At 39.0% G+C, this 22,236-nt stretch overlaps 1 protein-coding gene across 4 annotated transcripts; it reads right to left on the bottom strand.

Moving 5' to 3' along the window:
* Positions 1-7,662: 7,662 nt before the first annotated feature.
* Positions 7,663-21,653, bottom strand: LOC110726026. Of its 4 annotated transcripts, none has more exons than XM_021905500.1 (10): positions 21,011-21,457; positions 13,118-13,178; positions 10,777-11,048; positions 10,027-10,676; positions 9,685-9,929; positions 9,365-9,568; positions 9,171-9,263; positions 8,953-9,069; positions 8,532-8,864; positions 7,663-8,433 (listed from the first exon to the last, which is right to left on the bottom strand). In XM_021905500.1, exons 4-8 carry the CDS (start codon positions 10,073-10,075, stop codon positions 9,016-9,018), a joined length of 645 nt encoding a protein of 214 aa, XP_021761192.1. In that variant the 5' UTR covers positions 10,076-10,676; positions 10,777-11,048; positions 13,118-13,178; positions 21,011-21,457; the 3' UTR covers positions 7,663-8,433; positions 8,532-8,864; positions 8,953-9,015. The 4 variants fall into 4 exon arrangements, with proteins under 4 accessions (XP_021761192.1, XP_021761191.1, XP_021761193.1 ...); XM_021905499.1 differs by lacking the exon at positions 21,011-21,457 and adding an exon at positions 19,838-20,993; XM_021905501.1 differs by lacking the exon at positions 21,011-21,457 and adding an exon at positions 20,088-20,993.
* Positions 21,654-22,236: the final 583 nt, after the last annotated feature.

Here is a 22,236-nt window from a genome sequence, read left to right as displayed (position 1 = left end):
AGCTAAGTATGGTGAGTAAAATACTCGATGGAGAGTAGCCGACTGTAAAGGAACAGACGGCATGCCCCTCTAAAGATAGAGTGAAAACTCAATGGAGAGTAGCCGACTGTAAAGGTACAGATGGCATGCCCCTCGTAATACAAAATTGAATAGTAAGTGCAAACTTTATTAAGTAGCTCTTTACTTTACATCATTCAGAAAAAATATCTTTTAAGGTTATCTACATTCCAAGTTCGAGGCAACGGTTGGCCGTCTGGTGTTTCCAGACGGTAGGTACCGTCCCTGACTTCTGCATAGATTCGGTAGGGTCCTTCCCAGTTGGGAGTTAGTTTGCCAGACTCATTAGCCCTACCAACTGCTTCCATTTTTCTAAGTACAAAGTCCCCTACTTTGAGTGGACGCCTGTGTACTTTTTTGTTGTATGATCTAGTCATTCTCAGGCGGTAGATCTCATGGCGCAAAACAGCATTGCCCCTCTTTTCAGGAAGTGAGTCTAATGCCAGGCGCATAGCTTCCCAGTTTGCCTCTTCGTCATATAGCATTACTCGAAGAGTCGGCTCGTAGTGTTCTATTGGAAGAACAGCTTCTGCACCATAAGTTAGGAAGAATGGAGTTTCTCCAGTCGCCCCTTTTTCAGTCGTCCTAATGGCCCAAAGAACATGTGGTAGTTCATCTGCCCATAGGCCGCCTGCTCGTTCAATTTTTTTCTTGAGACCGTCTGAGATGATTTTATTAAAGGCTTCTACCTGGCCGTTTGCTTGTGGACGGCCGACAGATGCAAAGCAATGTGCAATTCCTTGGTCTCCCAACCAGCTTTTGAGAACAGGCGTCTCAAATTGGGGACCATTATCAAAAAACCATAGACATGGGAACCCCGAACCGAGTGATGACGTTTTTCCAAATGAATGAAATTACATCTTTCGTCTTGATTCCCTTTACAGCCTCCGCCTCTACCCATTTAGTGAAGTAGTCAACGGCAACAAGTATATACCTTCTGCCGCCTGTAGCAGGCGTATATGGACCCAGAATGTCCATGCCCCACTTAGCAAACGGTAGGGGGCTGTGAATGGTAGTGAGGTCAGTAGCCGGACGGTGAATTAATTTGCCAAACCTTTGGCACTTGTCACATTTTTTCACCATCTCTATTGCATCTGCTTCCAAAGTAGGCCAAAAGTAGCCCTGCCGCCTTGCCCTTTGAGCAAGCATCCTACCACCTATATGGGAAGCACAGAAACCAGAGTGAAGATCATCTAGTATCTCTCGTCCCTTTTCAGGAGTAACACACTTTAAGAAAGGTTGAAGGTGCCCCCTCTTGTGAAGTTCTCCTTGTATCATTTCAAAACAGGAGGCTCGTTTTTTCAATGCTGCCGCCTGTTGAGGATCATCCGACAGTGTACCGTTTGTTAGATATGCCCTGATTGAATCCATCCAGGTTGAGCTTCTGTCTAGAATTCCAATAGGATTTTCCTCGATGCTTCTCTTCTCCATTACTTCCCAAAACACAGTTCGAGGAGTATCGGAGGAGGCGGATGATGCTAATTTCGAAAGTGCATCTGCCTGGTTGTTTTCTGATCTCGGCACTTGGATCAGATGGAAATCCTCAAGGGAGCCGACTGCTTGTCGGACCGCCTGTAAATACTTGATCATGGCCGGATGTGTTGCTTCGTAGTCGCCATTGTACTGACTCACTATCAGTTGTGAATCAGAACAGGCGTCTATTTTCCTTGCTCCGGCCGCCTTACACATGCGGATCCCGGCTAGTAAAGCTTCATATTCCGCCTCATTGTTTGAAGCCTGGAAACTGAAGCGTAGAGCATACTCGAACCTGTCGCCCTCTGGAGATTGACATACGACGCCTGCTCCACAACCGTTTGAAGTAGAGCTTCCGTCCACATATACCTTCCAGACTTGGTCTGGAACTTGAGAGTCTGGAGGACGAGTCATCTCTACAATAAAGTCAGCAAAGGCTTGCCCCTTCACTGCTTTTCTAGGCTCGAAAGTAACTTCGAGACTCTGCATTTCTATGGCCCATTTGATCATTCGTCCGGAGGACTCCATGGTGGTAAGGGGCCGCTTGATCGGTTGGTCGGTATACACGACGACTGCATGTGCCAGAAAGTAGGGCTTCAATTTTTTAACAGCCATGAAGAGTGCAAGACCAAATTTCTCCACTAGGGGATACCTCAACTCAGCATTTTTCAGTACGTGACTGACAAAGTAGACCGGAAGTTGACAGCCGTCCCTTTCAGCAAGGAGCACCGCGCTTAACGCATGATCAGAGACGGCCAGGTACATGTAGAGATTTTCTTTGGGCAAAGGGCTGACCAGCCTTGGCAAGGAATGCAAATGAACCTTTAATTTCTGGAAGGCGGCCTCAGCATCCGGCCCCCATTCAAACCTTGCCTTTTTCTTAATTGCCTGGAAAAAGTATAGGCATTTGTCGCCTGATCGGCTTAGAAATCTTCCCAAGGCCGCCAGACAACCAGTTAACTTCTGAACCTCTTGGACGGTACGAGGCGACTGCATGTCAATGACCGCCTGTACCTTCTCAGGGTTCGCCTCTATTCCTCTCTGGTTGATAAGGAATCCGATAAATTTCCCAGACTCAACTCCAAATACACATTTCTTGGGATTGAGCATGACATGGTGCCGCCTGAGTGTGGCGAAAGTTTCTCGGAGGTCCGTCAGATGATCTTTCTGAAGTTTGGTCTTGACAATCATATCATCAATGTATGCCTCGACGTTTCTCCCAATCTGATCAAAGAACACTGTGTTTATCATTCGTTGGAAGGTAGCCGGAGCATTCTTAAGACCAAACGGCATGACCGTGTAACAGTATAATCCCTGATCAGTGACGAAGGCCGTCTTCTCCTGATCTTTCTTCCACAAAGGAATTTGATGAAAACCAGAATAGGCGTCCATAAAACTCATCAAGGCATGGCCGGCTGTTGAGTCGACCAGGTTATCAATTTTAGGCAGAGGGTAACTGTCTTTGGGGCACGCCTTGTTCAAGTCTGTGTAGTCTACACACATTCGCCAGGTGCCATTCGGCTTTTTAACAAGTACCACATTTGCAACCCAATCTGGGAAGTAACATTGCCGAATGAACCCTGCATCAAGTAATTTTTTGACTTCGGCGGCTGCCGCCTGACCCCTTTCTTCACCATGGTTCCGTTTCTTTTGTCGTACCGGCTTCTTTTTCGGATCCACAGCGAGTTTGTGTACTGCCAGATCAGGACTAATGCCTGGCATTTCATGGACTTCAAATGCAAAGATGTCCTTGTATTCTTTCAACAGGTTGTGAAAGTCATCACCAAGGTTTCTCAGAGCAGTCGTCCCAACTTTGACTGTTCGGTCAGGATGGGAGTTGTCTAATATCAGGTCCGCATGCTCACCAGCCGGCTGAGGGCGGAACTCATCCGGCCGGTCCTCTGCCAATGATTGCTATTTTCTTGCTTTTCTTGCGGACTCAGTCTGGGGTGCCTTTCTCTTTTTGTCGCCTGTTTCTTGAACAGGCGCACTTTCCTTGACATTGTCAAGGTCTGTTTTTTCTCCACTTGACCCAGTGGCCATAACAGTGGGCTTGACATCCGAGAGATAGCACTCTCGGGCCATCCTCTGATCTCCCCTTAGGGAGCCGACTGTTCCATTGTCCCTTTCAAACTTAAGCAGCATAAGTGACGGGATTATAACAGCCTTGGAATTATTCAGGGTTGGTCGACCCAGAATCATGTTGTAGGCCGAGAGTTCCTCTACCACTAGGAACCGGACTACCATGTGTCGTCCTTCCCCTTTTTCGCCCAGGCGGATGGGTAGATCTACTCGTCCCAGTGGGTGGACGACTCCTCCTCCAAAACCTATTAAAGGATGGGAGGCCGGATGTATGCAGTCCGTCTGATATTTAAGTTTTGACAGACATTTGCTGCTGATGAGATCTGAAGAGCTCCCGGTATCTATGAGGATTCGACCAACTCTCTGGTTGGCCACTTTACATTCAATAACGAGAGGGTCGTCATGCGGCCCCCTTATTCCTCCTAGATCCTCTTCAGTGATGACAATCTCAGGAAATGTATATTTGGACAGTCGTTCTTGGTGAACGGAATTTACATCTAACCGCCTTATATTATCTTTGTTGCCCCTAATAGTGGGGCCACCTCCTAAGAAGCCGCCTGCAATGGTGTAGACGACTGCATCATCTGTATCAGAACTGTCGGCCTGCTGATTCTTTTTGGCCGGCTGCTTTTTTGAGGAAGTGTTTCCCGCAGATTTCTTGACATAAGTGTCAAGATCACCTTGATCAGCCAAGCGGTCTAGGTACCGCATGAGACTGATGCAGTCATTGGTGTGATGACCAATGTCCTCATGATAAGCACAGATTTTGTCTTGGTTCCGGTTGCTCGCAGAACCCTTCATGGGGAGCGGCTTCTCAATTGAGAGCCGTCCCTTTATTTCTTTTAGGATAAACTGGTTATCCTTGTTAAACACATACTTTGGGGAGTATGGTTTGAATTCTTTTTTCTTTTTCTGGGCCGGCTGTTTAGAGGAATCAGCCGCCCAGACCTCTTTTCTTTTTTCATCTTTGTTGGACGACTGTTTCTGTCGTCCCTCTCTGTTGTCGAACCTCTTCCCGTCCGACTGTTTTATCGTACACAGATCAGTCGCCTGTATATAGGCTTCTGCTTCAATCAAGGCCTCTTGAAGAGTCGCCACCCTTTTTCGAACTAAATCAAATTTGAAGGTAGACCCATCTTTGAGACCTCTAAAAAAGTCAGTATAAGCTACCTCATCCGGTAACCCTTGAATCTGTATTCTCATCAGGTTGAACCGCCTGATGTAGGAACGAAGCCCCTCCTTTTCACCCTGCTGAATTGTTCCCAAATCAAGGGTTGTTTTCTTCGCAGGGATATTCATAGCGAAGTTGGAGGTAAATAAGTAAGCAAGCGTCCTGAAGCTGTTTACACAACCAGTCGGCAGGTTGCCGAACCATTGCTGTGCAATTCCCTTGAGGGTCGCTGGGAAACACTTGCACCAAGTGGGATCATCCAACCCTTGAAGGTACATCAGGTTGGTGAATGCCATCAGATGGTCTTCTGGGTTAGTAGTGCCGTCATAGGCGCCTACTAGAATATTTTTTACTTTGGCCGGCTGAGCGGCTTCAGTAATTTCCTTGGAGAAGGCCGTCGGCTGTTCACCAAGTCTAAGCAGCCGTAGCTGCCAGTCCATAGGTTGGACGTTTTTTGCTGCAGGTCCACCGAATGGAGGTGGCTGCATAAAATACTGTTGTTGCGGCACAAACGGTAAGTTTGGTACCGCCTGGGCACTATGAAAGTCGGACTGACGGGAGGTGCCGCCTGACTGACTCTCATGGTACGACTGAGTTGGCCTCATCGAGGCATTTCGCAAACTGTCCTGAAAATTTGAAGTAGAAGCCGACTCTGATAATCGGTCACTCTTCTTCTGCTCTAGCAGGTGCCGAGCATCTGTGAACGTTTGCTTTGACCCGTCCGCCTGAATATGACGAACCGGTTTCCTATTTCCCGTAGGATAACGGAGTTTTGTGAAATCAAGAGCAGACGGCTCCCGCTTCTTAGATTTAGGATGGGGAGTCGCCTCTCGCCCTTGAACTGGCTTCCTCTTCAGTGAAGTGGAAGGTTTCTTGGCCGACTGCTCTTTGACTGAAGCAGGCGGTTTTTTGTTGATCAACTCTTGGATCTCTCCCTTGAAGCCCCTCATGAAGGTCATGAGTTCGTTCCTTGTGATGGGAGCAGACCCATCAGTCGGCTGTTGCCGAGCAAGCGATGCGCCTGCTGGCTCGCTTCCTGTTTGAAGGTACTCCCGTTCCCTTATTTCAGTATGACGGGTACGGCGGGCCCTTAGGGTCCCGTCTGGAGCTGTATGAGTTTCAACTTCAAATTCACTTTCGGTATCATGGTCCGACTGAACTTGAGGGTCGTCTAGGGGACGCCTCTCTTCTGGAATCGGTACAGACTTGGATGCCATCTCTGAAGTACTCTCCCCACAAACGGCGCCAAATGTTTCGGGGTTTTCTGATGTCCTGCGGGAGAGTTACAATTCCGAGACTGGAACCGGACGCCTGTACCTGCAAAATAACGGAGACTCCTGAGAGCTCCGCCTCCAACGGTCAAGTTAGTACCTGATTAAGGAGTAATCAATACAGAAAGTAAAGTAATGAGATCTCTCTAGGTGAGAGTGCTTAGTGTTGGTAATCTGCGTCGTTAGCGAGATTAGCCGGTTGTTAATAAGTCTGTTCTTCTCTGCTTGATCTCTTAATTATTCGGTCCTCTTCTGTTGTTTTATTAATGAGGATTAATCGAGTATTTATAGCCTTGGGAAGCGTGCAACTCTCTAGGTTTAAGGTAAACCTAGGGCTGATCGGGCCTCTAGACTGAATTGGGCCTTGATGGCCGGTTGTCCCACTTGGCATGGGTGGACACGTGGCGTGTCTTAAGTGGTCCATGGAGGACGTATCTGTGATTGACACGTGGCAAGCTCCTGTTGGTCTTTGCGAAGGACACGTGGCGGAACCTGGTTGGTCCACTTGTCAGATGGTGATTGGTGGATAAAAATCCCCTAATCAATAAGTATACTTCTCATTATGGCTATCAGAACCTCTTTCCTCGACCATGAGTATTGTGAGTTCTCTTGTTTAAGTACTAGTCCGTTTTTATGTTAGTCAAACATCTGTCGTACATGGAGATTTTAACGCCAACACTCGGGCGGCTAGGTCCTCTTAGTAAGAGAAGCTACATTAAAAAGACTTGGAATGTCCTTCTACTAATAATAGGGAAGATGTCTTTGTTGTTTACAAGGCCTCTCGAAGAGCGAGACTGTTAAAATGCATGGTCGTGCTTGGATGGATTTTAGAAATCATCTGTTTTTTGACAGTCGGACTCGAATATCGAGAAACACTTTTGGACATAATAAGGATGACGAATAAATCTTACCTTACACTAGTACATAATTAACCTTAAGTAACACCCTAAAAGTGTTACACAAAGTGGTAAAAGTGTTATTATAGACAATAGGTAACACTTTATTGGGTGATACATCCGCCCATGTTACCAAAGGTCTTATGTAACACTTTGGGTAACATTAGGTAACACTTTTAAAAGTGTTATTATAAACCCTTTTATGTATCACTTTAAACATTATTAGTATCATTTCTAAAGTGTTACTATTTATTTTTTATGTAACACTTACTTATCTTTAGTAACATTTTTCAATTATATAGTATCACTTTATCCGACATTATGTATCACTTTTTCGAACTAATGTAACACTTTGTTGATTATTAGGTAACATTTTTCAATCATGTTTTGACATATAGTAGCACTTTATTTGATATTATGTATCACTTTTTACAAAGTATTGTAACATTTTATAGATTAATAGGTAACATTTATTATTATTATTATTATTATTATTATTATTATTATTATTATTATTATTATTATTTATTATTATTATTATTATTATTATTATTATTATTATTATTATTATTTATTATTATTATTAATTATATTTACTATATTTTTTTAAAAAATATTAGAAAACATAAATTATATGTACAACAACTATATGAATAAGTAATCAACACATAATAGAAAACTATTTGGATTGAAATAACTTCATATTTCTCACAAAAAAATCCATAAACACCAATTTAAATGTTTGGCCAAACAATATAATAACCCAAACACAAAGAATATTAAGTTCGATCTCTAGCTTGGAAAAAGTAAGGAAAAACAAAAAACTTCCAAATTTCAAAAAAGACAACGATAACAATAAAAAAAACATTAATAATAACAGCGTATAGCAGTAGCTACACAGCTAGCTAGCAGAACGGCAAATGACATCAACAGTCTTAGCAGCAACTAGCAGTAGACAGTAGTGGAAGCTTCCAGCAATAGCAGACATGAATTGGCAGCAACCAGCAGTAGTAGACATGAGTTGGCAACCAAATGAGCAAGATTCAACAGCAAAACAACAGCAAAACAGCTGAAAACAGCAGCAAAAAAGAAATAGAGACAGCAGTAGCAGCAAAATAGCTCAAAACAGCAGCAAAACAGCTCGAAATAGCAGCAAAACAGCGCGAAACAGCAGCAAAACAACTCAAAACAGCAGCAAAACAGCTGAAAACAGCAACAGAGACAGCAATAGCAGCAAAATAGCTCGAAACAGCAGCAAAACAGCTCGAAACAGCAGCGAAACAGCTCAAAACAGCAGCAAAATAGCTGAAAACAGCAGCAAAACAGCAATAGAGACAACAGTAGCAGCAAAATAGCTCGAAACAGCAGCAGAACAGATCAAAACAGCAACAAAATAGCGGTAGCAGTAGCAAAAAAGCAGTAAAAGAAATTTCTTGTTGATCATCAATTGCTATCCCAATTCTTCATCTTCATCCGTTTGATCCTATGTGTGAAAGCATCATGTATCAAAAAACTAGAACAAAAATTAAATAATTCAATAATAAGACTTTGTGCTATTTAAAAGATTATACATTAACTTACATCATTTCGTTGTTGCTCATTAGAGTGTACAATGGGAATATGGTCTGTAAGTTCTGGATTGGATGACACATTTTCAAGTGATCGAGTCAAAGTATCCAACACTTCAGGATCAATTTGCTTGAGCGTCTTCATTAATTCTGCTACAGTTTCTTTCACAATTTGGTCTTTATAGGGCTTTAAGAACTCATCGGGAACTATTGGATTGTTGCTCTTTCCCCTTAGTGAACATATCCCTGATTGCTTTTTTTAATGGCCAAAGTTATTTGATTTATTCATTACTTCATAGTATGCAACATCTCCATCAATTTCACTTTGAATTTGTACCTCCTCCATCTTGTCATATAATGGGAATATAACAATCAAACAACTAATTTGAGACAAATAATCATATTCAAAAAAATATGCAGACAACAGGACTTACAATGTTACTTTGGGTGGACTCATAAGATGTTTTGTATTTCTTGTCTGCTTTCCTTTTACGACTTTATTTGTACATGAGTGCCAAGGATGGTGGCTTTTTTTCAACATCTAGTTGTTGCTAGAATTAAAAAAAAACACACCCAAATAAGAATTGAATGAATATTGTTTACATGATCCTAGTGAGAAAGATATAGAAGGAAAAATGGTATAAAAATATACCAATTTATGTTGTTTCCTCGCTAAAGTCATAGGACCCATGGTGTGCCTATCATTTTTATCTATACTTATTTCCCTTTTCTTTTGGCTGTCTTCCTGCATGCATGCATAACACATGGTTCATAGTTTAACACATTTCAATTTGAGAAAGAAATAAACAATTGTAATATAAATGGAAACAAACAACATAACTCTACCTGGACTGGTTCCAAATTCCAGAATTCTAGCAACTCTTTGAAATGTGCTTCTGGAATTGTATTAGGTGGATTTGCCAACCTATCACCATCATTGTCGTACGAACTAAAGTGTGTTGCCTTTACACTACATTTATATCTACGCCACAGCCTTCCCACGGATGTCAAAACACAATCTTTACCTTTTTCCGAGATTATGTATTTCTTCTGTATTAAGTAAAATATTAAACAACAAATTAGGAAGCAATAAATTACGTCAGCCACTTGACATATAATAGCACATAAACTAATCAAATCACACCATTTAAAAAAAAGGTGCATACCTTCACGTAACTCCAAATTTGTTCCTTGTCTGGAACATAATGCCAACTAATCTTGTTCAACGGTGCTAGAGAAGAATTACGAGCTAAAGTCCCTAAGAATCTTGTAAATGTATTCACAGTCTTATCATCGCGACCAATAGACTTTCCCATTTCATTAAGAACAATAGGCTTACGCTCCTCTAATGTCCATTCATGGACATCTGTACACATAGTTGGTCCTCTAGCTCGCTTACTTTTTGGAGGTGCTACATGAATATTAACTCGACAAAGTCATTAAAATCATATATTGCTCTTATCATATCTATCTTAAAATATTTAGAACGGAATGATAGTGATCATTACCTATTTGTTCACTTTCTTGCTCTTGATTCATTAGTGGTACATCTTGCATTATTCCTAGCTCCTCAGGGGTAAGAGTACTCAAATCCTCACTAAAAGCATCTTCTTCATCGTCATATTGTTCCAAAATGCGTTCATTGAACCCATATGATTCTCATAATCTTCCTGTAAGTCATGTCCAAATCTTTGTGGTTGTGAAAAACTTTGTGCTTGTGAATTCCCTAAATGCCAATCTGAACTAGCCATGTTAACAGGCTGTGAACTAGTCATGTTAATAGGTCGTAGTTGTCGTTGTAGTAATAAATCACTTTGTTTTGCTCTCCTCTCTCTTTCATGTAACTGTGTTTGCATTTGCCTATAAGCACTGAGTGAACCAGAGGAACCACTGTCTTACTCTACCCTGTCTTAGTTTGGATACCATTCCCAATCCCAACCTCTTTCTCTTGCTGATTATGGATTCCTGATTTTTTATGTGCAGTAGACTTGCCCAATTGGATTTTTCTTTGTGTTGAATCTCTCCCTTGTAATCCTTAATCTGAGTGTTGTCTCTCGGTGTCTTGAAGATGCATCTTAATTTGATTAGCCAATAGTACTGAAGAGACACATGCCGTGTCCTTAGTGTTTGTGGTTATCTTTCCTCTCAATGCCACAACCTGAAATTAAATATTCACGAGAATCATTAAACAAGTATTACATGATTTTTGAACTGTTATGACTCACAAAATTAAGTTGTCAAAAAAAAAAATTTACCACCTTCTTTGAATGAGATCTCAAGTTTACAGCATTTTTCCTTATCTCATTTTCATCCTCTTCACTTGAGTGGTTCAGTTCACCCTCTTCATCAGGTGTATACTCGTCAGTATCTTTTGTCACCTTCTTTCTTTTTTTCGTTTGTTTCGATCCCTTCATCGACTGTTTCATTTCATAAGCCATGGATGTAATCCCTAAATCCTTCATCCTGATTCTATTTTGTTCTATAGTTTTTTGTCTAAGTTTCTCATAGTCTGCCATCTAAATCTTTCTTCCTACAAAGAACACACAAGGCAGTCAGTTTAGAAGTGTGTACAATGTCTACAGCAGATATCTGTCCACACAATAGTTTAGAACAATTTTTTTACTCATAATTCATCTTATTTTGAAACTCCACCAGAACAATACAGCAGTCAGCACAAGTGACACAAACTTCAGAAATCTGCTGCTAGTCAATTATAAGTTTATAATGAAAACTTTAAAGCTGATGAAAGAGGCTTACATATTTGCATTTGGTCACTAAAACTCAGTTTTATTTACATACTAACCTGATAGTCTGATAAGTAATCCAAAAACCAACTAAAGAATGTAAACTGCCTTTCTTGATGCAGGTTAGATTAAATGGTTAATATTCACATGTATTTCCTAAGCTTAACTCTATAAGTAAAGTAGTAGAATTTATTAGTAAGTATCCAGAAAATTGAGTGACTTGTATGGAGTGTAGTAGCCTCAAGCTGCTTGGAGAGATTAATAGCCTAAAGCTATTGTTATCGTTATCATCTTAATCAATCGATCGATCATTCAAGCTTTCCCCCAATTAAACATCAAGATGACAGTTAGAATTTATACTTAGATTGTTAAACTATGCTTTCGACACACCATAAATCACCAATTTTGAGCATGTGTTTTATACTTAAATTGCTAAGCAAGAATTTATATGACCTGTCTAGTGTCCACTAATGTTAATAAGCATTACCTTGGTCTCTGAAATAATTTTGATTCTCTCACTAGAAATTGTGAGGAGATCTGCTAAGTTAAAAGAATATAAGGAGGGAAACATTGAAGCAGAAAATGTAGCTTTTGATAGATACATGCAGAATATCAGTTTACTAAAAGAGGTGTTCAATGTTAATTCCGAGAGGCCTGTTAGAATTGAGGCGTTCAGGAAGAGGATCACAAAATAGCTAAAAATTCAACCGAAACTGCACACACCACACCCAAAAAAAGGCAACACACCAGCCAGATCACAATTCCTCTACAATAAATTGTTGCACCAAGATATAAGCATATACAACACTATTTCAACACAAGTCAGATCACAATTTCATCAAAAAACTCTCATTTATAATGACAGAATTAAATATACAACACAAGTCAAGAGATCAAATTACTCCCCACGCAAGACTCATACAACAAGCAGTTGCATCAGGTTCATTAAAATGTAAGGGACTAATCACAACTCTAATCATTCGATTCTCATGCTCATAATCAATTCACATATTTAAAATTAGCTCTGAATTTCAGTTCTGAAATTCAGCACTGAATTCAGTTCTGAATTTCAGTTCTGGATTCAGTTCTGGATTTCAGTTCTGAATTCAGCTCTGAATTTCAGTTCTGAAATTCAGCACTGAATTCAGCTCTGAATTTCAGTTCTGAATTCAGCTCTGGATTTCAGTTCTGAATTCAGTTCTGGATTTCAGCACTGAATTCAGTGAATTTCAGTTTTGAATTCAGTTCTGGATTTCAGTTCTGAATTCAGCTCTGGATTTCAGTTCTGAATTCAGCTCTGGATTTCAGTTCTGAATTTAGCTCTGGATTTCACTTCTGAATTCAGCGCTGGATTTCAGTGTACTCAAAGGCACCAAAATTCCCAAGTATGATGGTGCAAGTTGGCTGCAGCAAAGTTTAATTAAGACACCAAGGTCCGTCATTACAAAATTAAGAATCATAATCAGAGCATACATACAATTCATGAAGCTCTTTGCTCAAAATGAATACACAATAGCACAGAAACATAACCTGAAAAAAGCAGTTGAGCACAGAAAAAGCACAGAAAGAGCATGCATATCACCTGAGCAGAGGAAAAGCACCTAAGCACAGAAAAAGCACCTGAGCACCAGATTGCAGTAAAACTTTGATTAGCTAATAGTCTAAGTCATATATTGATCTTGATAATACTCAGACTCAGACTGTTAGCAAGATTAATTTACCTCACACGCTAGCTTTATAAATCTTGCAAAAAGTGTGACGCAAATTAATCTTCCTATAACTAAAGTCTGATCATTTATAATCATGCAGTGCAAAGATTAAAGTTCATTTAAATTATGTATATAATAGAACGTACCTTAGTGAAGCCCACACAACTAACCTGCTGCCCTAGCACCAAGATACCACACAGCTCAAAACTGCCAAATGTAAATACTGTCACTATATTATCAAACCTCAAATAAATTTAATAATTTATATAAAGGTTAGAGTAAATTCTGTAGCACAACACTAAATTTAACAACTTATAAATTTCATAAGAAAACAAGTTCAAACAGAAAAATAGAACACTTCAATAATAGTTTGTCAAATCTAAATAATAAGTTCAAACGAAGGATAATTATTATAAAAAAAAAAATCTAAACATGTCACTTTGATGGTTCCATCCAATCCCAATCAGTTTCATCTTTATCGGAACTTTCTTCGTGATTATGATCCCTCCTTTCATGGTCAACGGGCACCTCAACTCTGTCATAAGGAGCTTCTCTGCACCAACTTTGGTGTTCATCTCCATCAGTAGCCAGAATTACATCCTCTGCGGGTTCACGAACTTCATTCATATATGTGTGTTCAGATTGCCCCTCGGCATAAAAAAAGTCTCTTGGCAAATTTCTGTGCACATAATGCCAATCTTCTTCAAGGCCGTCTTGAGTGTAGAACACTTGATGCACTTGTGATGCCAAGACAAAAGGATCATCTTTAGAACACAATTTCTTAAAGTTAACGCGAGTGAGTCCATAATCATCTACTTCCACATGGAACCAATCACACTCGAACAACACAACATTAAATGCACTCCAATAATCGACCTCAATTATTGATTTTATAGCCCCATAATATGTGACATTACCAAGAACAGGATTGTGATCCTTGCTACTTGCAAAGCTTGGAGTCAAAGCGGTTAAAGAGACTCCGCTGTTTTGAGTTTTACACCTTTCATCATGATCTCTAGTGTAGAACTTATATCCATTACAAAAATATCCGGTGTACCTCCTTGCAATAGTAGAAGGACCTTTTGATAGCCACTTAATATGATCCGGGACATTATCCACCACAACCTTTTCTCTAAACCAAACCATGAATTCATTGCTATGCTCTTGCGCCTCTTTCCACCTTCTTTTTCGTTTGTCTCTAGACTTCTTCTTCACAAACTCCCCATGTTCCCTTCATAGTATTAACCATTAGGGCTGGAAGAAGCTGACCCAACCCGACAACCCGACCCGAACCCAACCCGAAATAAATGGGTTTTGAAAGAGATTTTCAACCCGTTTATGTAATTGGGTCAACCTGAACCCGACCTGAAGTTAAATGGGTCGGGTGCAGGTTGGAAATCCCAACCCGAAACCAACCCGCCTAAACCCATTTAATTAATTGGGTTGGTTTCAGGTCGGGTCAACCCGAACCTAACCCACCTAAACCTGTTTACCAGCCCTAATTTTAGTTATTTTCACCCTAACTTTTAAATATGGGCTAAGCCCAAATATCTAACCACAAAAATGAAAAACCCTAAGCTTTGTTCTTTATTCGCGCCGCTTCCCCAATTCCCCTCTTTCACTCATTCTCTCTCCTCTCTCTCTCTTTCATCTCTCTTCTCTCTTGTTTTCATATTTTTTCCATGAAAATTGTTTATTAAAGCTTGTGAATCTTCATCTCAACATTGTCAAAGGTAATTTGCTTGCTAATTAATTCTCTTTACTTAATTGTTCTGTTTTTTTATGCATTTTATCTTAGTTCTTCAATTTCATCTCAACATTAGTTTGTTTTTATGTGTTTACTTGTTTGCGATTTAATTTCTTCGATTTACTTTTTTTTGATTTAAGCTCGTTTGTTATGAGTGCGTTTTGTGCATGCGGTTTTTTCACCATCTGATTATGAGTGAGATTACTTGTTTTTACAACTGTTTTTTTATGAGTTTATGAGTGAGATAAGTGATTTTGTGCTAAGTCTGCATTTGGCATTTAGTATTTTGATAAAGTTAGCCTAATTATTTATCTAATTAACTAATTTATTCTTAATTAATAGATGGTTGATACTTGATTGTCCTCTTCCTCCTTTACCCGTTGAACTTGCTGGTTATGAAGAATCAGATGATGAAGTTACTAATTGGAAAATATTGAATTTCTGTTATATGTATTTTGGAACTCTTGGAACTTTTTAGTGTTATATAATTGTACTATAAACTATGCAGCAAGTGGCTTTGAATTTGCATTTTACATTTTTTTATGTTGTTTAATATTTCAGGTTAATTTTTGAAAATTAATTGTATTTTTATTTTTAAAAATTACAAGATTAGTTAAAAAGATTACAGGTTAAAAAAAAATAACAAGGTTAATCAATATTTTTTAAAATAAAAAAACAGGTTAAGACGGGTCGGGTTCAGGTCAACCCGCTTAAAACCAGGTCGGGTTCGGGTTGAATTTTCTGAAGTAAACAGGTCGGGTTCAGGTTGGGGGGTCCTGACCTGTTTATGTAAACAGGTCAACCTGAACCCGACCCGACCTGTTTGCCAGCCCTATTAACCATATAAGTAAGGTAATAAAACAATATAAATGTAAACACAATTGATAAGATATTAAAAAAATTACTCACTTGATGTAATTCTCAACTTGGTCATCTTCACAATTAAACAACACATAACGATGTGCTAGAGCCATTTTGTCTGAATCAAGAGTGTATGCCTTCCCTTTCTCCTTCCCTTTCTTTTTCCTCCCAAGAGGATAACCTGCCTTAGGGAATAAAGATGATTCTTCATCAATTTCATCAGTTTTCTCTTGACTTTTGTTAAACCACTTAGATCGTTTCTTTACACTAGAATTCAAATACCTAGAGCAAAATATCAAGCACTCTTCAGCCAAATAACCTTCTTCTATAGAAGCCTCGGGGCGACATCGGTTTTTAACATATGATTTTAACTTTTCGAGGTACCTTTCTATAGGGTACATCCACCAATCACACACCGGTCCACCACGCTTGATTTCATCAACCAAATGAATCGGTAAGTGGATCATTATGTCAATAAAAGAAGGTGGAAATATTCTTTATAGTTCAAAAAGAGTCTCAATAATTCCTGCTTGAAAGCGATCCAAATCTTTCGGATTGATGACTCTCTTGCATATTTCCCTAAAAAAGCCACTCAATCTCATAAGAGGTAAAGCAACATGCTTTGGTAAAGTTTTCCTAATTGTTGACGGAAGCAAGTGTTGCATTATTATATGAGCATCATGACTCTTGTACCCTGATATTTTCTCCTCCTTGACTTGTACACACCTTGCAATATTTGATGCACAACCTTGGGGCAGCTTTGCCTTCTTCAAAACACTACAAAATATGCTTTTCTCTTCCTTCGTCATTGAGAATGAAGCATTGGGCAACAAAACATATCGGTCGTCATCTGCATCCAAAGGATGTAGTTCTCCCCTTATACCCATTTCTTGCAGATCTAAACGAGCCTTATGATGATCTTTTGACTTTCCAGGTATGTCTAACAAAGTTGCGAGCACATTATCACAAACGTTTTTTTCAATGTGCATGACATCCAAATGATGACGACACCCACAATATTTCCAATAAGGCAAAGTGTGGAAGACAGAGGACTTTCTCCAAGGACAATCTACATATTTCTTCTTTGGTTGTAACTTTCCAAACTTGTTTTCCCAGTTTTCCAACAAGCTTGAAATTTGATCCCTTGTTAAAGGATCTGGAGCTGTCCTCTCTTCCTTTTCCCCCATTAAAAGACACCATATCATGCCGCCAAGGATGATTTTCATCTAACCATCGACGATGAGCCCAATAACAGGATTTGTTACTATTACTCAAGTGATGATGATCAATCTCGTAGTGACAATAAGGGCATGCAAACTTCCCTTTGGTGCTCCAACCCGATAACATAGCATAACCTGGAAAGTCGCTGGTCGTTGATTGTAAAGATGCATGCATCTTAAATGTTTGACGTTTCTCCGCATCATAGGTGTCCAACCCATACTCCCACAAATCTTTGAGTTCTTGAACCAATGGTTGAAAATAGACATCAATGTCATTTCCAGGAGAGGTGGGCCCGGGAATAAGGAGAGATAGCATTAAGAATTCTGGCTTCATGCACAACCATGGTGGTAAGTTATAATTTATTAGAACAACAAGCCATGTACTATGTTGTGTGCTCAGAGTTCGAAATGGATTGAATCCGTCACTTACGAGGCCTAAACGAACATTACGTGCCTCATTAGCAAAATCTGGGTACTTTTGGTTAAACTCTTTCCATGCCTCACCATCTGCAAGATGCCTAAATAACTCATCCTTATTTCTTTCTTCATCGTGCCACCTCATTAGCTTTGCTGTTTTTGAACACATGTACAACCTTTGAAGCCTTGGTTTAAGAGGGAAATGCCAAAGAACTTTTTAGGGACTTGATGCACTTTCTTAGATGGTTGATTGCTAATATCTTCTTGGGATTCAGTCTGTGTTTCTTTCCACCTTGGAGCATGACAAACATAGCAAGATGTGGCAACTTCATGCTCCTTCCAATATAGCATACAATCATTACGACATGCATCAATCTTGTCATAATGAAGACCCAGATCTTTTATCAATTTATTTGCCTCATTAAAAGAGTTAGGCAAATTGGATGCATCTGGTAACACTTCTCGAAAAAGCTCTAAAAACTCTGAAATTGCTATATTAGTTAACCCATGAGTACACTTCAAAAGGTAAAAACGAATAAGAAATGATAGCTTTGAAAATTTTTTGCACCCAGGATATAACTCTTGTTTTCCATCTTCAACTAACTTATAAAACTTCTTAGCCTCATCATTGGGCTCATCTCCAACACCTTCATACCTTTCTGCCACATCTCTATGAACATCATATATCAGACGTTCAATATCTTCATGCATGTCTTCAACATCCTTTTTAGTATTTGATGTTGTTGACATGCCCTTTTCATAGCAATGCCATCCTTCGGTGCCAGGCTCGATCCCGTTTGCAATCAAATGATTGAACACTGTCTCTTTACGATGCCAAAAGCGGTGATAGCACGCCTTACACGGGCAAGTAATTTGATCTCCAATTGCTCGTGTAGAGAACGCTTTATCTAAATAATCCTCTACACCTTTCTCATACTCATGACTAGATTGTAAGAAGTTGGTCCAACTACTCATTTCGTCTCCTTTATCAAAATTTAAACATAGTGAATTTAAAGATTTAAAATATATATTGGCATATAATTTTAACATTTCTAAAAGGAATGAGAATATCCATGGAAATAAACGCCCATAAATTCAACCTTGTATATATGATAACAATAAAAATCAAACAAGTAGGTCCAAATGTATGCTTAGATTAGAAGACTACTATACTTCAGAGAAGAAACAGCTTAATTAAGGAAACGTTATCCCTGTCTTTAGGTTACTATTATCTAAAAAGTGCAAATAGCTTTTTTTTTTTTATTACACAAGGCAGAGGTATACACTTCTGCTCATAGTTCTAGGTAGGCTTATACAATCTGTTAGATCTTCACCAAAGTTTCAGGGATGAATGGGTTTGGACTATGGAGTGAGAATGGAAGATGAAAAGTAGAGAAGATGGGTAGAGGAGAAAGAGGTAAAGGGCAAGTTCCACATTGGGGAGGGGTAATAAAACAGAGGGGAATGGGAACTCCAAGAATTTAATAGCGATATTCAATGGTAAAAACCACCCACCTAACAGCGACAAAGGGAAAGAGCATTTTAAACCACCTTCCCCTTTATTGATATCCACAAAACACAGGACCAGGAGAATATGCCAACTTTCTAAAGTATTGTTCTGCTTGAGGAGTAGTTATTTCTATCCTCATGGTGATAATTCTCTTTGAAATAGAAAAATAAAACACTTTAATAATAGTTCGCCAAATCCAAATAATGAGTTTCTCACCCATTATCACATTACCACATACTATGATTGCAATATCCTCTAGTTCAATGCTTGCTCTTCTTCTTGCAATTATCAATCTGCTTAATTTTACAATGAAACCTCTACTTTTATCTCTAGTTTTCTTTATAAGATATGATTTCATTTTTTATTTTAATTGTTGGGTGCCTAGATTTCTTTTCATTCTGGTATATGGTGGTGGCAATTATGTTTATGGATCATATACTATGTTAATTTACTGATCAATTCAAAACATGCGATGTTTTTCCAGTTTAATTTCATCATGTCTCAACTTCTTTTTACTCCAGGTAGCACGCTTACATATATACCAAGTATATGAACCAAATTTTGAGATGTTTTCTCTGTTTTTAGAACATACTGTATCAAGTTATCAGACATAATACTCTGCCTTTTAGATTAGTTTTTACACTTTCTTTATTCATTTCAATGTTGACAATAACAATATAATCTAGCTAATCAATAATCACCTTGGTGAAACAGGAAGATGTAGGGGTGATGGCTAATCTTATACTCAACAGTACAATAGCCATTAGACTAAAAAAATATAACAGTGTTCATTTGGATCATTCGGTTTTTACTCTATACATAAATCAGCTAACAACAATTCTAAAACTTCTCACACAATGCAAACAAGGTTTAGAAATAGAAACTACAATGTCCTCTACGACATGCATGAACTAAAAAAAAAATCAATAGCACACAATTAAAATTCAGAATCACAAACCAAACTTGAAATACCCAAATAAAAAAATTCAATTAAAAAATAGAACCATATCAAACACAAAGCCAATAACCATTCACAATTCAATTGAAAAATAAACGCTTTCATTCATACATTATTGAAAATTAAAGGAAAAATTGAAAAGAATAATCCCACCTTTCGCTCATCTGCTCAAAATAATCTCACCTTTTCGAATTCCAGAAATAATCCCACCTTGTAACCCCATCTTCCCAAAATGATCTTTTTACCGATTTATGAAATTAGTAACCTGTTTTAGAAGGTGACTTGACACGTGTCACCTTTTAATTGGTCTTAAATTTTAAATAATTTAAAATAAAAACAAAAATAATTAAACAAAAATAATTAAACAAAATAAAAAAAATAAAATCAGAAACCCATCACCCACCCTTCTTCCCTGGCCACCACATCCCCACCAGCCACCAGCCACCAGAACCCGGCAACCCCAATCTCCTCTCCACCGGAAAACCCACTAGACGATTCCCACCGCCAAGCCGCCCCTACTTCCATTTCCAATCTTCGTTTCAGCAGCCCCGCAACAACCGCACCACCCTCCAACTCCAACCACACGACACCAGCAACACAACCACACACTTCGATGCCCCGCAATCACAACCGCACACAGCCCCGCAATCACAACCGCACCACCCTCCAACTCCAACCACCTTGCTCGCCACCACATGACACCAGCAACACAACAACACAATTCAGCCCACCAATTTAGCTTCACCAACAACATCAACTCGCCAACAACAACAACAACAACAACAACAATTAACTGCTGCCCCAAACTACAGCCACCTATCCCAAACTGACCACCAATTCAGATGCCGCTGCATCATTTTGAGGTGGTATTATTTTGAGGTGGTGTTTGAGGTGGAATTCGGGTGGTGTTTGCGGTGGTTCGAAGAGGCTAGGGTTCGAATGATTGAGGTGGTTAGGCTGGGTTAAGATGGTTTTCGGAGAAAGAGAAGGGGGAAGGAAGGGTTCGCCGGTATTAGTGGGGCAGGGGTGCCGACGGCTAGGGTTAAGCTGTCGCCGATGGGGGGACATGTGGTGCCAATGGTGGGTGTGGGGCTGCGTTAGGGTATTAGGGGATTTTTTCTTTTTCTTTTTTTTTTTAATTTTATTTTGCCTTTGTTTTATTTATTTGAAAAAAAATAAAAATTACTTGTTGAAACGGTTGTGGGTAAAAAGGATTATTTTGAGAAAATGGGGTTAAAAGGTGGGATTATTCTTTTCAATTTTTTCAAAATTAAAGGTTAAATAACCAAGAAATTAGAAAACCATCCATCACAAATCATTAAGTACCTGAAATTAGAAGCACGAATACAATGAAACCCAATATCACGATGAAATTGCTCGAGATGACTTGATTTCAGATGAAATTGCGCGAGACGAACTGATTATCTAACGAAACTTCAGATGAAATTACGCGAGATTATGATGAAATTATGGAGATGGAATTATAGATTTTTGCTTAAACCTAATTGATTATCTATCGTTGCTAGGGCGCTGTTGATGAACTGGGAATGAAGATGAAATTTTTTTTTTGAGAGATTGCAATATTCTTCTTCTTGTTTTTTTTATTAATCTGGCGGTTTTGGCCCAAATTTTCTATTAAGTTTGGCAGCTAATTGGCTATTTTAATGAATTGGTATAAGTTTTGGGATTAACACTTGTATTTTTTTTATTTAAATGTTTTATTTATTTTGTTTTTCCAAAAAATAAGGTAACATTTATATTTGTGTTACCATAAAATGCTACCTATTTTAAAAGTGATACTTTAAAATTTTACCTATGCTAAAAGTGCTACATTAAGTGATACAATTTAATAAAGTGTTACCAAAGTGTTACTTATAAATCTAATATTTTGCATTTTAAGAAGTGTTACCAATCATGTGTTACATAAACTCAATTATGCAGTAGTATTATAGTTCATTAAGAGACACTAAATGACATAGAAAAAGGCTATACACTAAAAGCGCACTTGTCCGGAAGGACAAGTGGGAGATTGATAGGAATGGTGTCCTTCGAACAAGTGTATTATTCCGGTAGAGGGTTCGGAATTATTAGAAAGCTAATTATTCAGTGAGGTCAAGTGATTGGAATGCCTAGGTGGAGGCCAATTCCGATCAATAATATTAATGTATAATTAACATACAGCTTAATCTTGACTTAACTCTTCGGGTCACACCCAAGCAACTAACGATTCGACATGACGAATTAATTTGGAAGGAATTAATGAGTCGCTCGAGTAATTAATATTTAGACGTCGGAATTAAAGCTTGGAGCGTTAAAACCGAGCGTTGTAAGTCGAGTCGAATTAATAAAAGATGATACGGTAAAATTACTTATTAATCAACAATTTACCAAAATACCCCTAGCATCGGAATGCCCCGAGCAAACTGGGTGCTAGGGGCATTTGGTATAGCCATGGTGCCTAGCATGCGCACCAGCCAAGCCAAGGCTGGCTGGTGCATGCTAGCGCACCATTTCTAACAGTGTTGCTAACACATGGCTAGCAAGCATAACTA

Source organism: Chenopodium quinoa, unplaced genomic scaffold, assembly GCF_001683475.1.
Source record: "Chenopodium quinoa cultivar QQ74 unplaced genomic scaffold, ASM168347v1, whole genome shotgun sequence".
NCBI lineage: Eukaryota > Viridiplantae > Streptophyta > Magnoliopsida > Caryophyllales > Amaranthaceae > Chenopodium > Chenopodium quinoa.
This window is presented reverse-complemented; position numbering and strand designations above follow the sequence as displayed.

Bases quoted from the DNA above. Each gene is read 5' to 3' on its own strand.
- LOC110726026 (XM_021905498.1), bottom strand. From the start codon at position 18,191: ATGAGTAGTTGGACCAACTTCTTACAATCTAGTCATGAGTATGAGAAA.